This window comes from Pelodiscus sinensis, chromosome 2 (assembly GCF_052426305.1).
Source record: "Pelodiscus sinensis isolate ZL-2025 chromosome 2, ASM5242630v1, whole genome shotgun sequence".
In the NCBI taxonomy this organism is placed as follows: Eukaryota; Metazoa; Chordata; order Testudines; family Trionychidae; genus Pelodiscus; species Pelodiscus sinensis.
In genome coordinates, this window is record NC_143053.1 from 174669967 (window position 1) to 174685894 (window position 15928).

The 15928-nt window shown below is 39.4% G+C and overlaps 1 protein-coding gene across 7 annotated transcripts in view; it reads left to right on the plus strand.

The window, feature by feature from the left end:
- Positions 1-15928, plus strand: part of PDE1C (phosphodiesterase 1C) — a 439666-nt gene that overhangs the window by 331406 nt on the left and 92332 nt on the right. For all 7 annotated transcript variants that reach the window (XR_016348931.1, XM_006124030.4, XM_089776557.1 and 4 more), the window contains 2 exons: positions 3042-3158; positions 6295-6435. Coding sequence is in view for 6 of the 7 variants with exons in the window: in XM_006124030.4 (XP_006124092.3) it covers positions 3042-3158; positions 6295-6435 (258 nt within the window). In the remaining variant the exon portion in view is untranslated. The remainder of the gene's footprint in view (positions 1-3041; positions 3159-6294; positions 6436-15928) is intronic.

The window sequence follows — 15928 nt, forward strand, 5'->3', positions numbered from 1 at the left end:
TGACAGGCCCTGGGCAACTGCCTCTTCCTCCCATCAGAGGGCCCCCTCTCATTCAAAATAGGCTCTATCCCACAAGGGGGTGAGAGCCTTCAGTTCCCACTGACATCAATATATGACAATGGTGCTCAGTGCATTGCAAGAGTGTTCAGAATCTTGCAGAACTGAGTCTTTTAACTTAAGATTAAGGCTTATTTCTACAGGACTCACCAGCTCTTTACCCTCAATTTGCCACATGTTTTATAACTCAGTAGAAGGACCTGGAAAAAAAATTTCCCAACTGAATGTGGATATTTACCCCTCTTACCAGTGTTGGCTGTTAAGACTACTGTGATTTTTCTCCTAGTCTGTAGTTTTCCAGAGAGCCTGAGGGAATGTTTAGTGAAAAAAAGTTGAAGAAAATTAGGTTCATGTTAATTCTTGGATATTCAATAACATGTCTGATGTAGAAGTGGTATTAAAATCTGGTTTCCAGCATTACAGGAGGGTGGGAGTGGGAGGGGAGATTGCCTAATTGTTTCCCCACTATTCCTTACAACTTTATATATTTGTATTCATTTCATGTCTTTAAATTGCTACTGAAATAAACCCCACCCCTTTAAAAGGTTGTGGGCTTCCTGACATTAAAATTATAAGAGCATTATGATGGGCATTGAGCATAATGAAATATACATAATTAAATATACAGGTAACACGTATTGAATGTTTGACTTTTGATACTGTTCTCTAATGTATAAAACTACTGAAAGATAAAGTTAAACTTTTGTGTTCAGGTAGGGGCCCCTAGGCTGCATAGAGCCCCCCAAATAGTATTTGAAATTGGCTTTACTAATAGGACAGTGTTAAATAGCAAACTGGGGAGGGAAGATATGGGAGATGCTGCAGGACTCCATATGACTTAACAGTCTGCATACACCCACTGAATACTCCAGGTGTATTTGGGTATTGTAATTGTACTAATAAATATGTACACTAGTTGGTAAACACTTTGTGCGCTTTGTGTCTTGGTCTGTTGTATTAATTTAGTTGGAATATATGGACCCAAAGAGCCAAAGATGTTAACATGACATAGTCAGTGTCCAACATTAAACAGTTTTCAACAAGGTTTGCATTGTGGTATAGAGAGACCTCTGCTTGTTTAATACCTTGGCAAATTTGCTATTAAAAATCCATTTAACCTCTTATTAAAGGTGCAGAAAAGGAAAAACTGCTAAAACATTTGAAATGTAAAATATTTAATAAGGTTTTCATTTTAACAGCATCTGTGGTTCCCTTTCCTTTTAGCTATAGAATCATTAGAAGGAATAGCCTCCTGTTTGACAGTCTTTTAGATGATATTAAAGGTAATGATAACAGGCATTTTTAGAGACAAGAGACAAAAGGTACGTCTACACTGCACAGCTATTTTGGGGTACCAGAGGTATCCCAAAATAGCTACTCCATGTCTACACAAACTTCCTGTTATTTCAAAATACTTTTCAAAATAACAGGTGCCCTATTTCGCCATCCTGGTAAACTTCATTGCATGAGTGATAAGGGATGGCTCGAAATGGTTCATTATTTCTAAATTTGGTGTCGTGTAGATGTGCCAAATTTCAAAATAAGCTATTTTGAAATAGATTCAAAATAAGATACGCAATTTGCATAATGCAAATTGCGTATCTTATTTTGAGTTTAGGGTGCTGTGTAGACGCACCCAGAGTTGAGAGTCTGGAACAATTGTTAAAGTCCAATCCTGTATCCTAGAAGGCAAAACAAGACAAACATACATAAGAGGGAGGATAAACAAACAGCAAAGGTAGAAAATGCAGCTTCCAAGTTTAAGTTGGAACCTCGTTGCTGGAGAAATACAGATAGGCTGTATGATCTTATTAACTGCTCTGAGACCTAGCAAACTCGTACCAGCATCATAGGCGTGCACAGGGGGTGTTCCGGGTGTGCCAAGGCACACCTTAATATCTCAAAAAAAGTGGCTTTGCGTTTTAATTTCATCGCATGATACGCTCTTTTAGTTTTAAAGTATGGATTGTTGTATTATGCAATAAGCGCCGAATGTAGAAATGTATAGAAAGCCCGCGTTCGCTCGCAGCATGTCCTTTATGATTGAGTAGCCAATAAATGTTCGCCTTTAAAAAAAATAAAAAATAAAATTCCCTGGGTGCACACCCTAATGAAATGTGCTGCGCATGCCTATGACCAGCAGTGAGCTGCTGAGGGCACTACTTGTATCTGCCATGCCAGTCAAAGCTTATGGCAGTGTTGTAAAACATAATCTTGGGCAGCTAAGCCAGACATTTGTTAGATGGAAGGCAAAAGGAGAGAGATGAGAAAAAGACAAAACAAGGTGTAGAAGGAAAAGGATTCAGTGTGTGTGCGTGACTCAGTCAGTCAGTCTCACATTCCACTTGGGATTGAGTTGAGGGAAGTAGTGATATCATCTGGATTCTACTTTGACCTGAATATCTCTCAGAATTAGAACGACATGGGTCAGTAGTATTATGGTAGATCCTAGGGTCACAGGATGGAGCTGGGTGGTAATTTGTTCTCCTGTCTCTGTTGTGTTTGTTTGCAACCAGGTTTTTCTGATAATTTCTCACCAAAGAATGCTAAAAAGAAGTACCAGATGGAATAGCCGTCCCTTCATAAACGTGTTCTCCAGTTAGGCCTAATTTCTGGAACACTCATTTTGGACAATTGATTTTGGAAGCCAGACTGGCAATTTGGGAAGGCCTTGCCTTCCCCTTTCTCTTATACCCACCGCCCATGGTAGATATCATGAATGACCATAATTGAAAAAAATAATTTTTGAATGTACATTCTTTGCTAAACTCATGCCAGATCTACTATGATCATAACCCATTGCAGAGTAAAACAGAACATTAAATGAAATTTGAGTAATCCAGAAGCATGAATCCAGATATGAATTGATTTCATATCCCGCAAAGTGATGCATTTCTGATTGGTATAGTTTTAAAGTGTAAGAAATTGTGCTATAAGTTTAAAAAGAAATGACTGTATTAACAAACTTTTCCCTCACTTTGCAGAATGTAGACAAGTGGTCCTTTGATGTATTTGCACTAAACGATGCTAGTGGGGATCATGCACTGAAATTCATTTTCTATGAACTTCTCACACGCTATGATCTGATTAGCCGTTTCAAGGTTAGTAAATTAGTGTTAAGTCTTTTCTTCACAAATCCACAGACGTTAATTGAAAGAAATAAATTCAAACTTCATTCAATGTCTGTTTCATCCACACTGTAACTTTTACTGTGTTGGAGCAGTAGCCATGGTTAGTATGACTATAATACTTCTCTGTCCACAGAAATGTCTGTTGAAATTCTACATTTAATTGTATTACAATCCTGCAGTAGACTGGGGTCCAAATAGGTCCTTTCAAAGTAAACAAGAAAAATTCTGTAGACTTCATTGGGTTCAGGTACAGGCCCTTGGACTTTTTGTATCACAGTTCTCGAATATGCTTCAGTCACATTTTACACTTCAGGAATGAGTGGTGTTTTCACCATTTCAAGAGATTGCTACATTGTACTTTAGTCCCTCATCAAGATAGAGATTACGGCAGTTGTGGGTAACCTGTGGTCCAAGAGCTGCATGTGGCCCATCGGGTTCTCTGTGTGGCCCACAAGATATTTACCTTGCCAATGCCTACGTGCAGGGTTGCAAGATTCTGTTGGTTTCTGTCCACATAGTTTTTTTCTCACCGATATTGCTAAAGTGACACATGCATAGTGGAAGGGCACATGACGTGAGGTATGTGTTGATTGCACACAATATTGACTGTGTGAGCTGTGCGGTCCCTCTGTATTCAATCAAAACGCTGCTATGGATCAATCGCGACACCTCGCAAATTCTAGGTGTGCAAGCATAGTTAGCCAAACTACCTTCGTCTGGGAGGTTAGTTAGGCCCATTCACTTGTCTACATTGCCCATCTTTGGATTACAGCTTTGATGAGTCTATCACTAAATAACTTTAATTTTAAAGACAGATCCTCTCTATACTCTGCCTGGAATATTGAGAATGTCCAACTCCACACCTGTGTGCTGAGTCACTTGTTGGTGCATTACTGAATTGAACTACTTGCACTGGCTACATCTTCATGTTTAGTGGTAATGAATGATTGATGTAACTTAAAATGAATGCATTATTTTAAAATCCGTGTGGGATGTAGAGGGTTTAAAATGTCAGGCCAAATATAATCCTGGCACTGTGTCATCTTCAGTGTGGATGATGCTACAATCTAAATAGTAAATGTGACCCCTTCTGGTCTTCCCTGAGAGTTAAATATTTGATATTTCTCTTGCGTCCTACCAAGCATGCCACATTCATGATACGTCTATTCTGACTAAAATTTGTATGTTTCAGAAAGACGCTCTATCCATGGTTCGTCTTTTCCCAAGTGCTTGTTGTTTTGTGAGCACTATGATCAAATCCTTGAACTAGAACACAGAAACCCTTTTATCACTTTTCTCAAATACATTTTATTCACAGAACCTATTACTGATGTCTGCTTCATTCAGCCTTTCAGATCTGTTCAAGTCTCATTTCTGCACAGTTGTGTACTATTGACCAGAGCCCTTAACGAGATAGTAACAGAGAGATACTGTACATCTGGGGGGTCCATTTACCCAGCTCTCTCTCCTCATTCAGGCAAATACTTCACCCTTATGTTTCTTGACAGATATTTGCTCATCCCCACAGACAGTGTTCCCTCTAAGCTTCAGGACAGAAGAGCTTCACAGGTGATTAATCAGGCCCGCCCAGTCAGAGGCTCAGGGCTCCATGCATGAAACTGACTGTCTGAGTGGGGCTGATTAATCACCTGTGAAGCTATGCAGCCATGCAGCTTGGAGGGAACACTGCCTGCAGACACTCAAGCTTTACATTAATTCTTTGGCCGTATGCAGAGCATGAATCAAATGCTCTGCATATGTTTCAATGTTTCAAGCCTTCAGTTGTGTTGAGGTCTTGAGGCCGTCTCAATAATGGAAGTAACAGATGCACCACTGGAACTATTTCTAAATTCACACACCCTCATTTTCACTCACACTTTTGCGGTGACCTCCTCCTCTATTCCAGGGCACTATTTATGCTGAATGTTGCCACTGATCTCCATTCTCTGGAGTCTTGCATTTTATAGCTTGGGAAAAGAATTAAACACTCAAGCATAAAGTAAAATTATAGATTGGTGACTTAGTGGTGTCCAGGTCCAGAAGCTGTCAAAGATGAGTTTTATATTCCAACCTTGTTAATCTTCTCAATGAATGCTGGTACTGAACAAAAATGGTGGAAGCCTCACGAGGAAAAACAATTGTTCTTATAAGGCTTTTCACCCTTTTGCCTTGGCCAAATTCTTTCTCTGATTCATACTCCCAGCATTTGTCTTGCTCAGAGGTTTCTCCTCACTACTGTTGTCTTCTGAGAAGGGCCCCAGAAGTCTCCCACCCTTTGTGCTTCTTCTTCAGAGACTGTTCCATATCTGAAGAGGATATGATGGTAATTAGTCAGATTCTGTCTTTCTCCTTGGCACATACAAGACAGAAGAAAGTGATATATAGTTTACTTCTGGCTGGTAGTGCCACTGAAAGTATAGCTACTGCACAAGAACTTCAAAAACTGTAGTTTGAGCATTTGGTACAAACATTGGGGAATAGAAGTTGTCATTGCCTTGAATGTGTGGTGGGACTAGTGACACTCTCCTCCCAGGAAACCGCTAAATTTTGCCCTCGTGTATATGCATAGTACTTCTACTGAAGTAAGTGTTGCAAATCTGTATTGTGTCTGAAGGCAGAATTTGGCAAAGAGTTACTAAACAGAGACTTGGGTAAATAATGCTTCTCTTATGCAGTATTTCAGTCACGTTGTAATATGTTACCATTACAAATATAGGCCATGAATTGTGAAGCAATGATGTATAACAATGGGTCACGAGAGAACAGACAAACACTTTGTGACCTAGATTGAAGCATTTCCACAGGGGCAATCAATCAAGGGCTGTCTGTTATTTTTCATTCAGTTATGTCTTCAAACAGGCACATGGTAGAGTGCTGTCTTGTTTATGTATATGTGTGTGTGATTCAGCCCTAATGTGATTAGGAATGGTAAATGTCTTGATTTACTGTCAGTTCCTACAGGGTCTGCTAAGGCATTTTAGCGTATTATTTATTTATGAAGCATAAACCATATTGTTGGGCACTAACTGAAAGTTACTCATAAGAATGAAAATAATTAAAGATAATTCTGTCCTCAGTGCATTTAACTTCATGTTTCCCTTTTTAGATTCCCATTTCTGCACTTGTCTCCTTTGTGGAAGCCCTGGAAGTTGGATACAGCAAACATAAAAATCCTTATCATAATCTAATGCATGCAGCAGATGTTACACAGACTGTACATTATCTCCTTTTTAAGACAGGAGTAGCGGTAAGTATGTGAATACTAGAACAGTGAGGCTGAAGCATTGTTAGCTCATGAAAGAGATTGTATAGCAGAACATATTCCTGCTGCAGATGGAGTTAATATTTCTAAAATGAAAAGTGTTTTATAGGTGTTCAGTATTATTCGAAAACTTGGATACAGTTAAATTCCTTTCATAGAGATCTTGGCTACAGTGACCTTCTATTTATAATGGTCTTGGAATGGAAGGAAAGTCTTGTCATTGGGGTATTAATATTGGGAGACCTGCAGTCAATTCCCTGCTCAGCCAGATTCCCTGTGTGATCTTGGTCAAGTCAGTTAGAGTATGTCTACACTGCAACATTATTTTGGGATACCAGAAGATTCTGAAATAGCTATCCCGTGTTTTCACAGCAAGCCCGTTATTTCAGGCTTGCTATTCCGACGTCCCTGTAAACCTCATTCTACAAGGAGTAAGAGGTGTTTTGGAATAGCACCTTATTTTGAAATTTGTGTAGACAGCGCCAAATGACAAAATAAGTTATTTCAAAATAGTATCAAAATAAGATACAGAATTTGTGTTGGTCAAATTGCATGTCTTATTTCGAGTTAAGGTGCAGCAGTGCTTTTTTTGTGATGATATTGCCCGGTACGTGGTCAGAGCTTACCTGGAAAGAACAGAGCATACCAGCACCTCTGTGTGCAAATGTTCAACAGTCGGCTGGGCCACGTGTCTTAAAGGGGCTGCATCTCTTTAAAGGGTAATGTAGCCTCACACCGCCCTTTTTTAAAATTATTTGGTTGTTTAACAACTTTTTCCCCTGGAGTACTGGCACCTTTTTTTTTTAAACAAAAAAAGCACTGTGGTGCAGTATAGATGCACTCTGAGTCTCTCTGGGTATGTCTACACTACCACCCTAGTTCGAACTAGGGTGGTTAATGTAGGCAATCGAAGTTGCAAATGAAGCCCGGGATTTAAATATCCCGGGCTTCATTTACATCTTGCCGGGCGCCGCCATTTTTAAAGCCCTGGTAGTTCAGACTCCGTGCCTGCAGCTACACACGGCACGGGGTAGGTAGTTCGAATTAGGCGAACTACACGAGGAGTAACGGTAGTTAGAATTAGAAAGCCTAGTTCTTACTACCTACTCCGTGCCGCGTGTAGCCGCGGGCACAGAGTCCGAACTACCGGGGCTTTAAAAATGGCAGTGCCCGGCAAGATGCAAATGAAGCCCGGGATATTTAAATCCCGGGCTTCATTTGCAACTTCGATTGCCTGCATTAACCACCCTAGTTTGAACTAGGGTGGTAGTATAGACATACCCTCTGTGCTTCAGTTCTCCAACTTTAAAATGAGGATAAGAGGATGTAATGGAGATAAACACATTAATGACTGTGAGATGTTCAAATGATATGATGATGGGAGCAGGACAAGTATCTATGATAGGTTGGTTATACTGATACTCTAGTGAAGTAGAGTGTCACAATCCCTTCTGAATAGAATTAGTGCTGGCTTTTTCTCCTTTTTTCTTCCTCTAAGCCTGGTGAATCATGACCTAGAGGGAATGCAGACCCTGAATTTAATAATTATTTGGACCTTGTCTACACTGGCAATTTTGTCGCCAAAAATTGCCTTTTAGTGACAAAGCAATGAGAGGGTTTACACTGCGACTTTTGTTGGGGAAAACGTTCAGCCCTGTGAAAGACTTTTGTCTTTTCCCCTGCTGTTTGTTATGTCAGGAGAACTGGCTTCTGCTAATATCCCACAATGCCTGCCCTGATGGCTGTGCTCAGAGTTTTGTGATCTTTGCTCCATTGCAGGCATGCACCCATCCCCTTTCAAAGCTCCTGGAAATATCTGACAGCTGAGTGAGCTGCTCAGTTTGGGGAACAAATCATTGGAATGCTCCTGTTCTTCCCTGCTAATAATTCAGCAGAAGGAAAACTGTTGCTGCAGGGGGAGGGCTGGAGAGACAGCTGTGCTGCTTTGACATTCCTTAGCATGGAGAGCTGGTAGAGCCATGAGAGAGTCCCAGGAAGTGCAGGGATCAGCTCTGCCTTCCCATAATACTGCATTGTGGGATGCTTATCCACATTGCTTTATTCTATCTGTTGTCTGGGTGCTAGCAATGTAGCCATGAAATGTTGCCAATGGAAGGCAAAAAAAATGATTTGACCATTTTTCACTTTTGGTGATTTTTCCATGTCAACACCTATGTCGCCAGACCTTCCTTGGATAGACATAGCCTTAAAGTCAGGAAAACATACAGTGAAAGAAACTAAAGAAGCTTAAACTGTTTAAATTTACAAAGGGAAGATAAAAGGTTAATTGATGGTGGCTTATAAGTTCCTACACAGGGAAAAGATTTCTGATGACAGAGGATTCTTTAAGGTACCAGGCAAAGACATAACAGAATTAAGTGATTGGAAGCTAAAGTAAGAAAAATTAAATATAAAAGTAAAGTGCAAGTGTACAACAAGGAAGGTGATTAACCATTGGAACAATATACTTAGTAACATGGTGAATCTTCTGTTGTTTGACACTATTAAATCAAGACTGGATATCTTTCTAAAATATTTGCTCTAGCTCAACCAGAAGTTATGGGCGTGTTGAAATTCCATGATGTATATTGTACGGTAGGGCAATCTAGATGAGCATAATGGTCCCTTGTGATCTTGACATTCATGAATGAATTCTCTTGAGTGCAGGGAATGTAACTGACTTTGGCTCTTGTTAAAAAATGGGATATTTTGACATTTTCAGAAATAAAACTAATTTTTTTTTGTTTTGGAATAAATCTTTATACTAAATTTACCTTCATTTATATGAAAATGCTTGAAATTGAAAAGAACAACATTCACAGTTATCAAAACAAAAGTCTTCAGTTGACCCAAAACAACAACAACAAAAATAGAATTTTCATTCAGAAATATAGAATTTTTGGTTTTTCTTTCCAGTTTGGGATGAAACACTTTTTTTCTGAAAACTTAACATTTTTTCATGGAAGGGAAAAATCTATTTACTATTCAATTAAATGAATTGATTGCTATTGCTGTAACTGGTATGTGGTTGCATGAAATTGTGCTGTGCTTTATTTTTATTTAAATATAGTTCATTTACTGCTTTTTAGAAACAGCCTACTTAAACACTTACTATTGTGTTCTGAATTGGCTCTCCCATTGCAAGTATCCACTTACTATTTTCAAACAGAAACCAAAAAAAAAAGAAGCCTTAGAATTCAACTGAAAAGTACTTCTTACTTAACATCCTTTGATTCTTCCAAGTTTATTACTGAAAATTGTAATATTAGGAAGAAGATGAAGAAACAATTTTTTGCAAATGACTCAGCATTTTTAAACCTGTTCTGCACTAGGAAGTTAAGTGGACTTCGTTATATGACTTCAAGATGTGAAAAATCCACACCCTAAGGGTATGTCTACACTAGCACCCTAGTTCGAACTAGGGTGGCTAATGTAGGCATTTGAACTTGCCAATGAAGCCCGGGATTTAAATATCCTTGGTTTCATGTTCCTGGGTGGGTGCCATTTTTAAATCCCCTGAGTTCGAACTGACTGCCCCGGCTACATGCGGCAGTCAGAAGTTAATCTGAACTAAATCCTTAGTTCGGATTAACTGTTACTCCTCCTGCAATGAGGAGTAACTAAGGGGATTTAAAAATGGTGCCAGCCTGGGAACATGCAAATGAAGCCCGGGATATTTAAATCCCGGGCTTCATTTGCAAGTTCGAATGCCTACATTAGCCACCCTAGTTCAAACTAGGGGACTAGTGTAGACATACCCCAAGTGACATAGTTTAGCCAGCCTAACCTCTATTGTAGATAGTGCTAGGCAGATGTTCTTCTATTGACTTAGGTACCACCTCTCAGGGATGTGGGTTGCCTATGAAAATGAAAAAAACCCCAACCATCCCATCAGGGTAGGGAGTGTTTTCACTGAACTCCACACTATCTCTGCTGTGCTGTAGCTTTTCAAGGTTAGACAAGCCCTTAGTGATGATTGTATCTTCCTTCTCTCTTGTTGGTAAGACTTTAAGTCCTACTTTTCCCCTCCTGATAAATATTGGTAATGATGTTTGTTTCTGAGACTGCAACAGAGAGAAATACTAAAGAAATACTAAATCTCTTGTGCTGACAGTTAAAAAAGTTTCAGTAAAGATATAATGACTGATTCCATTCTCATACTGACAGTTTCAGACCTACAACTTCTATTAGACCAAAAATCAGCCTAATATAACAGCTCACTGCAGATATTTAGCATGTAGGTAAAGAAAACCCACTGAAGGCCATAAAGAAATAAACTATATTAAAGCTAATCACAATGTGTATCATGATGATGAACAAATTGGTTCCTTTCCTTTCCTCAGATAGTGTAAAGATGGCACTGTTTCTACTTCCTACAGTACAGTTATGTTCTGAGAAGTGAGCTCCTATGTATTCAGTAGACCTGCCACTCTCATGTTTTCAGGGTTATATTTGTTACTTTACTATTTTTGGCATGCTAGCTCTGCAGCACCATCACAGTTGCTGGAGAAGGAGCTGCATTCTTTTCTAGCTCATGGATCATCAACAGAACTCTGTAAATCCCATATTCTTCTCTCTGTTACATCTGTTTGACCTCATTTAGGACAGCAGGACTAAGCAGGAGTGGCAAAAGGCAGAATTTCAAAGAAATGGTGTAACCACGGAATCTGGCCTTGAGAATCTTTATTACGAAGGATAATGCATAAATGAGATACAGCACAACTTGGATTTCAAATCCAAAGATCAGAAAAAAGTGTATTTGTTTTTAAATTTTTGAAATGAACAAACTGGGTGTGAAGTCCACTGAAGAAAATAAGCCTGGAACCCCACAATTACATTTTTTCCAGAGGCTGTTTTTGAGTATAATTGCACTCTAAGAATTTAGTACTGATAGCGTTAAGATTAAAATCTATTCCCCCAGATCCTAAGTAATGGCTTGATTCCGTTTCAATGACATCAGTGGGAAAACTTCTGTTGACTTTGATGGAATTAAGATCTGACCTTATAGTTCTTGTTCTCTTGAGAGTAGGTAATGACCTAGTAAACAACAGATTTTTTTCATGGATTTTTACCAGCACGTAATATAGTCTGTTAAACTTTAGCATTATTAGCTGACACCCCTCATCATCGTTTGTTTTTTAGAACATATTCTTGTGCTATTTAGAGGGACAGAGAATTGATTCCGGTTGTCAGTTGTTAAGCAGAGTGGTGCGCCGATAAATCCATGATTCGGACATGGAGGTCACTTTCCAGGACCTTCACGACTACTTCTGGGACCAGACTAAAGCAGCTGTCAGCCTCAGGACTGCTGGAGCGGTGGCTGCCAGAACAGCTGACCAGCAAGTGGCCAATCCTGGGGCTAGTGGAACAACTGGCTGACTGGTGGCCAGTCCTGGGGCAATCAGAACAACGGTCCGACTGCTGCTGGGGCTGCTTGAACAGCTGGGGAGCAGCATCCAGGGTTGGGTCAGCCTCTGACACAGGAAAAGCTGTTGGGCTGGAGCAGCTGCAAGCCCCAGCAGTGTTCTGTTCATCCCCCTCTTTGACCCCTCCCATGGTATTTTAAGTAAAAATCAGGGACAGGTTGTAGACCTCCATGAATTTTTTATTATTGTCCATGGACAGTCCATTGCTTTTACTAAAAATATCCATGAAAAAAATCTTACTTTTATTCCTAGAGATTTATATTGTACCTCTGAATTTCATCTTAACATTTTTGATGCCTTTGTTTTTTGGTTTACAGCTTTTTGTGTGTTTGTTTTATAGGAAATTGTTCAATGTCCAGATTATTTTTTTAAAAAATTCTGAGCAGATTCAAATTCTATAAGGTTTTTTACTTGTCTTTGACTAATAGTAAGGTTGCAAGGCACTTCTCTGGGGGAAGGATGAGGGGAAGCAGATGTACATAACAGATGTACAATGACCCAATTATATATATATATATATATATATATATATAGAGAGAGAGAGAGAGAGAGAGAGAGAGAGATAAACCAATTATTTTCCCATGTTATCATACAGCACAGAATAATTTTTGAAAGAGGGATAAAAGTTACAAATTAGATGATAAATTACTGACAAATGCTGATGTTTATTTCAATGGGAGTCCTATGTGTGTACCCTAGGGCAGAATTTGGCATTATTTATTCTGATGGCTGCTAATAACATATAGTGGTGCCAAATCCTACCATCTTTTGCTCAATTTTTTTGTTCTTAGTCAAATTCCCTTGGATTTCATAGACTATTATTGGTTTCAGTAGCTTCAGAGGGGTAGCCAAGTTAGTCTGTAACAGGAAAAACTTAAAAAACAACAAATAGTCTACTAGCACCTTAAAGACTAACCAAACATGAAGATGGTATCATGAGCATCTGTGGGCACAACCCACTTCTTCAGATGACCGGCAGATGGTTTCAGTGGCAGTCTTACCTGAAAATAAACTGAGTAAGGATTCCAGGATTTTCCACTTTAAATGCATTAAAGGTCAGATTTTCAGAAATTGTCCATATTGCCCTAAGTCTGTTCCGAATGAAACTAATAGTAAAACTCCCAATGATACGGAAGCAGAGTTATACCAACACTAAGAATTTTTTTTAAAATTCCACCCTGCAAATATTAGGAATAAAAAGGTGCCAACCAAATTCCGCATTCTCCTTTTCCAAATGAACTAAATTATCCTAAATAGCAGTGAATACGCTTTGACTACATCTAGACTGCCCCTCTTGTGCAAGAGAATATACAAATGAGGCTAAGTGGTGAATATTGCTGTGCCTCATTTGCATACTTAATGAGCCACCATTTTTGCACAAAACCCCTCTCTTTAGCAAAAGCTGTTCTTCCTGAAAAAAAGCAGCAGAATGGCTCTTGTGCAAGAGGGGCATTTTGTGCAAAAAGGAGCCATGTAGACAGCTCCTTTTTGCGCAAAAGCCCCTTGCGCAAAATGGCAGCTCATTAAGTATGCAAATGAGGCATGGCGATAGTCACTGCTTTGCCTCATTTGCATATTCTCTTGCGCAAGAGGGGGCAGTCTAGATGTTGCTTCAATGAAGTCCTTTATCTTTCTCTTCAGATTATACATTACTAGAAGACTTACTTGGCATTTCCTGTGTCTGGCCTGGGGCTGTGCACCCTGGCTGCTAGCTTCTTCCCAGTACTGGCTCAAGGATGAGGCAGGGCTGTGTACCCCTGTTGCCAGCTTCCAGCTTCCCACCAGCATTTCCGAGGGCGGGGAAGGGTTGTGCAGGCTGGCTGCTGGCACTCCCTGGAGCTGGCCCAGGGGCAGCAGGGTCTCATAGCAGCTGGCAGCTGCTTCCCAGGGCAGGCTGGGGTCTTGGCTCCTATTCGTCAGTGGCTTCCTGCTGAGGCACTTACTTGCCCCCCTGTGGTCATTTCATAGTATAACTACCTCCTTCCAGTCACCTCTCTTTCCATTCTATGGCTGTGTCTACACTGGGCCACTTATTCCGGAAAATCAGCCGCTTTTCCGGAATAACCTGCGAGCTGTCTACATTGGCCCTTGAATTTCCGGAAAAGCAACGATGCTCTACTGTACAAAATCAGCCTCTATTCCGGAAAAACTATTCTGCTCCCGCTCAGGCATAACTCCTTATTCCGGAACACTGTTCCGGAAAAGAGCCAGTGTAGACAGCCCAGTAGTCTTTTCCGGAAAAAAGCCCCGATCGCGAAAATGATGATCGGAGCTTTTTTCCGGAAAAGCGCGTCTACATTGGTCACAGACACTTTTCCGGAATAAGGGCTTTTCCGGAAAAGCAGCCTGCCAATGTAGACGCTCCTTTTCCGGAAAAACTGAAAACGGAATAGTATTCCGTTTTAAGCATTTCCGGAAATTCATGCCAGTGTAGACACAGCCTATGACAAACAGTTGAATTCCTGGCACATCCCATTGTCCTGATACAATTGAACCATGACTTTGCTTTCAGTTAGGATAAGAGGAAGCTGCCTACCAGATTTAATTACCTTTATTGTTTAGGAGGAGTTCTTATTAATGAACTCACAGACAGATAGACAGATGGATGCACATTTTTAAAATATGTATAATAAATTTTACAATTTTTAGATTATACATAACACACAAACTTTATGATTAATATATTCAGACACAATTTCAGGAAACAATTGTAAATATTTAGAGCAAAGTGAAGCTTAATGTAACAGTTTTTTGTTTTCTTTTTTGAATTTCTATGAGAAATGCACTTATTAATCTAGGAAATTTAATGAAGAATAAATTGCCCACTTTAAGATTGTCTGTCTATCTTCTTTTACACATAAGCACTCCCGGTAAACAGGGATTATCCAGGCTAAGAGGAGAAATGTTTGTTCATGCTCCATCTTAAAATATTGACAGTCCTCCATTGACATGCTGCCCTTTCTTTCACCAGAACAAACAAAGAGCGTCTAAAGTTCACCTGCTATTGAAACATATGATGCAAAAAGTGACAATCATAGAAGCTATCTTTTATGTTTAAATAGTGAAGAAGGAGAGTTAATAACAGTTCACATTAAGAAGGCTGAGATACTGAATGCCTATTTTGCTTCAGTCTTTACTAGAAAGGTAAATTGTGACCAGATAATTAACACAATATTAACAAGAGGGAAGGAACACATGCCAGAAAAAGGAAAGAACAGGTTAAAGAATATGTAGATAGGTTAGATGTATTTAAGTCAGCAGGGCCTGATGAAATTCTTCAGAGTACTTAAGAAACTAGCTAAAGAAGAACTATTGGTGACTATGTTCGAGTACTGGAGAACAAGTGAGATCCTTGAGGACTGAAGAAGGAAAAACATCTATCTTTAAAAGGGGAACAAAGAGGACCCAGGAAATATAGATCAGTCAATCTAAATTGGATTCCTGGAAAGATACTGGGACATAATCTATTTGTAAGCACCTAGAGGATAAAAAGATAATAGCCCATGTGGATTTGTCATGAAAAGTCATGTCAAACTAACCTAAGAACATAAGAAATGAAATGTAATGTTGATAAATGTAAAGTAATGCACACTGGAAAAAATAATTCCAACTATACATGCAATATGATGGGGACTAATCTAGTTACAGCTCTATGCAAGACAGAGATATTGGAGTCATTGTGGATAGTTCTCTGAAAACATCCACTCAGTGTGCAGAGGCAGTTAAAAAAGCAAATAGAATGTTAGGACTCATTAAAAAAGGGGTAGAGAATAAAACAGAAAATATCTGACTGCCTCTATATAAAACCAGGGTACACCCACATCTTGAATACTGTGTACAGATGTGGTCACCTCATCTCAAAAAAGATATATTGTCATTGGAAAAGGTTCACAAAAGGGCAACAAAAATGATGAGGGTTTGGAACAGCTCCCATGCAAAGAGAAATTAAAAAGACTTGGACTTTTCAGCTTAGAAAAGAGGAGACTAAGGAGGGATATGATAGAGGTCTATAAAATCATGAGTGGCGTGGAAAAAGTGAATTAGGAAAAGTT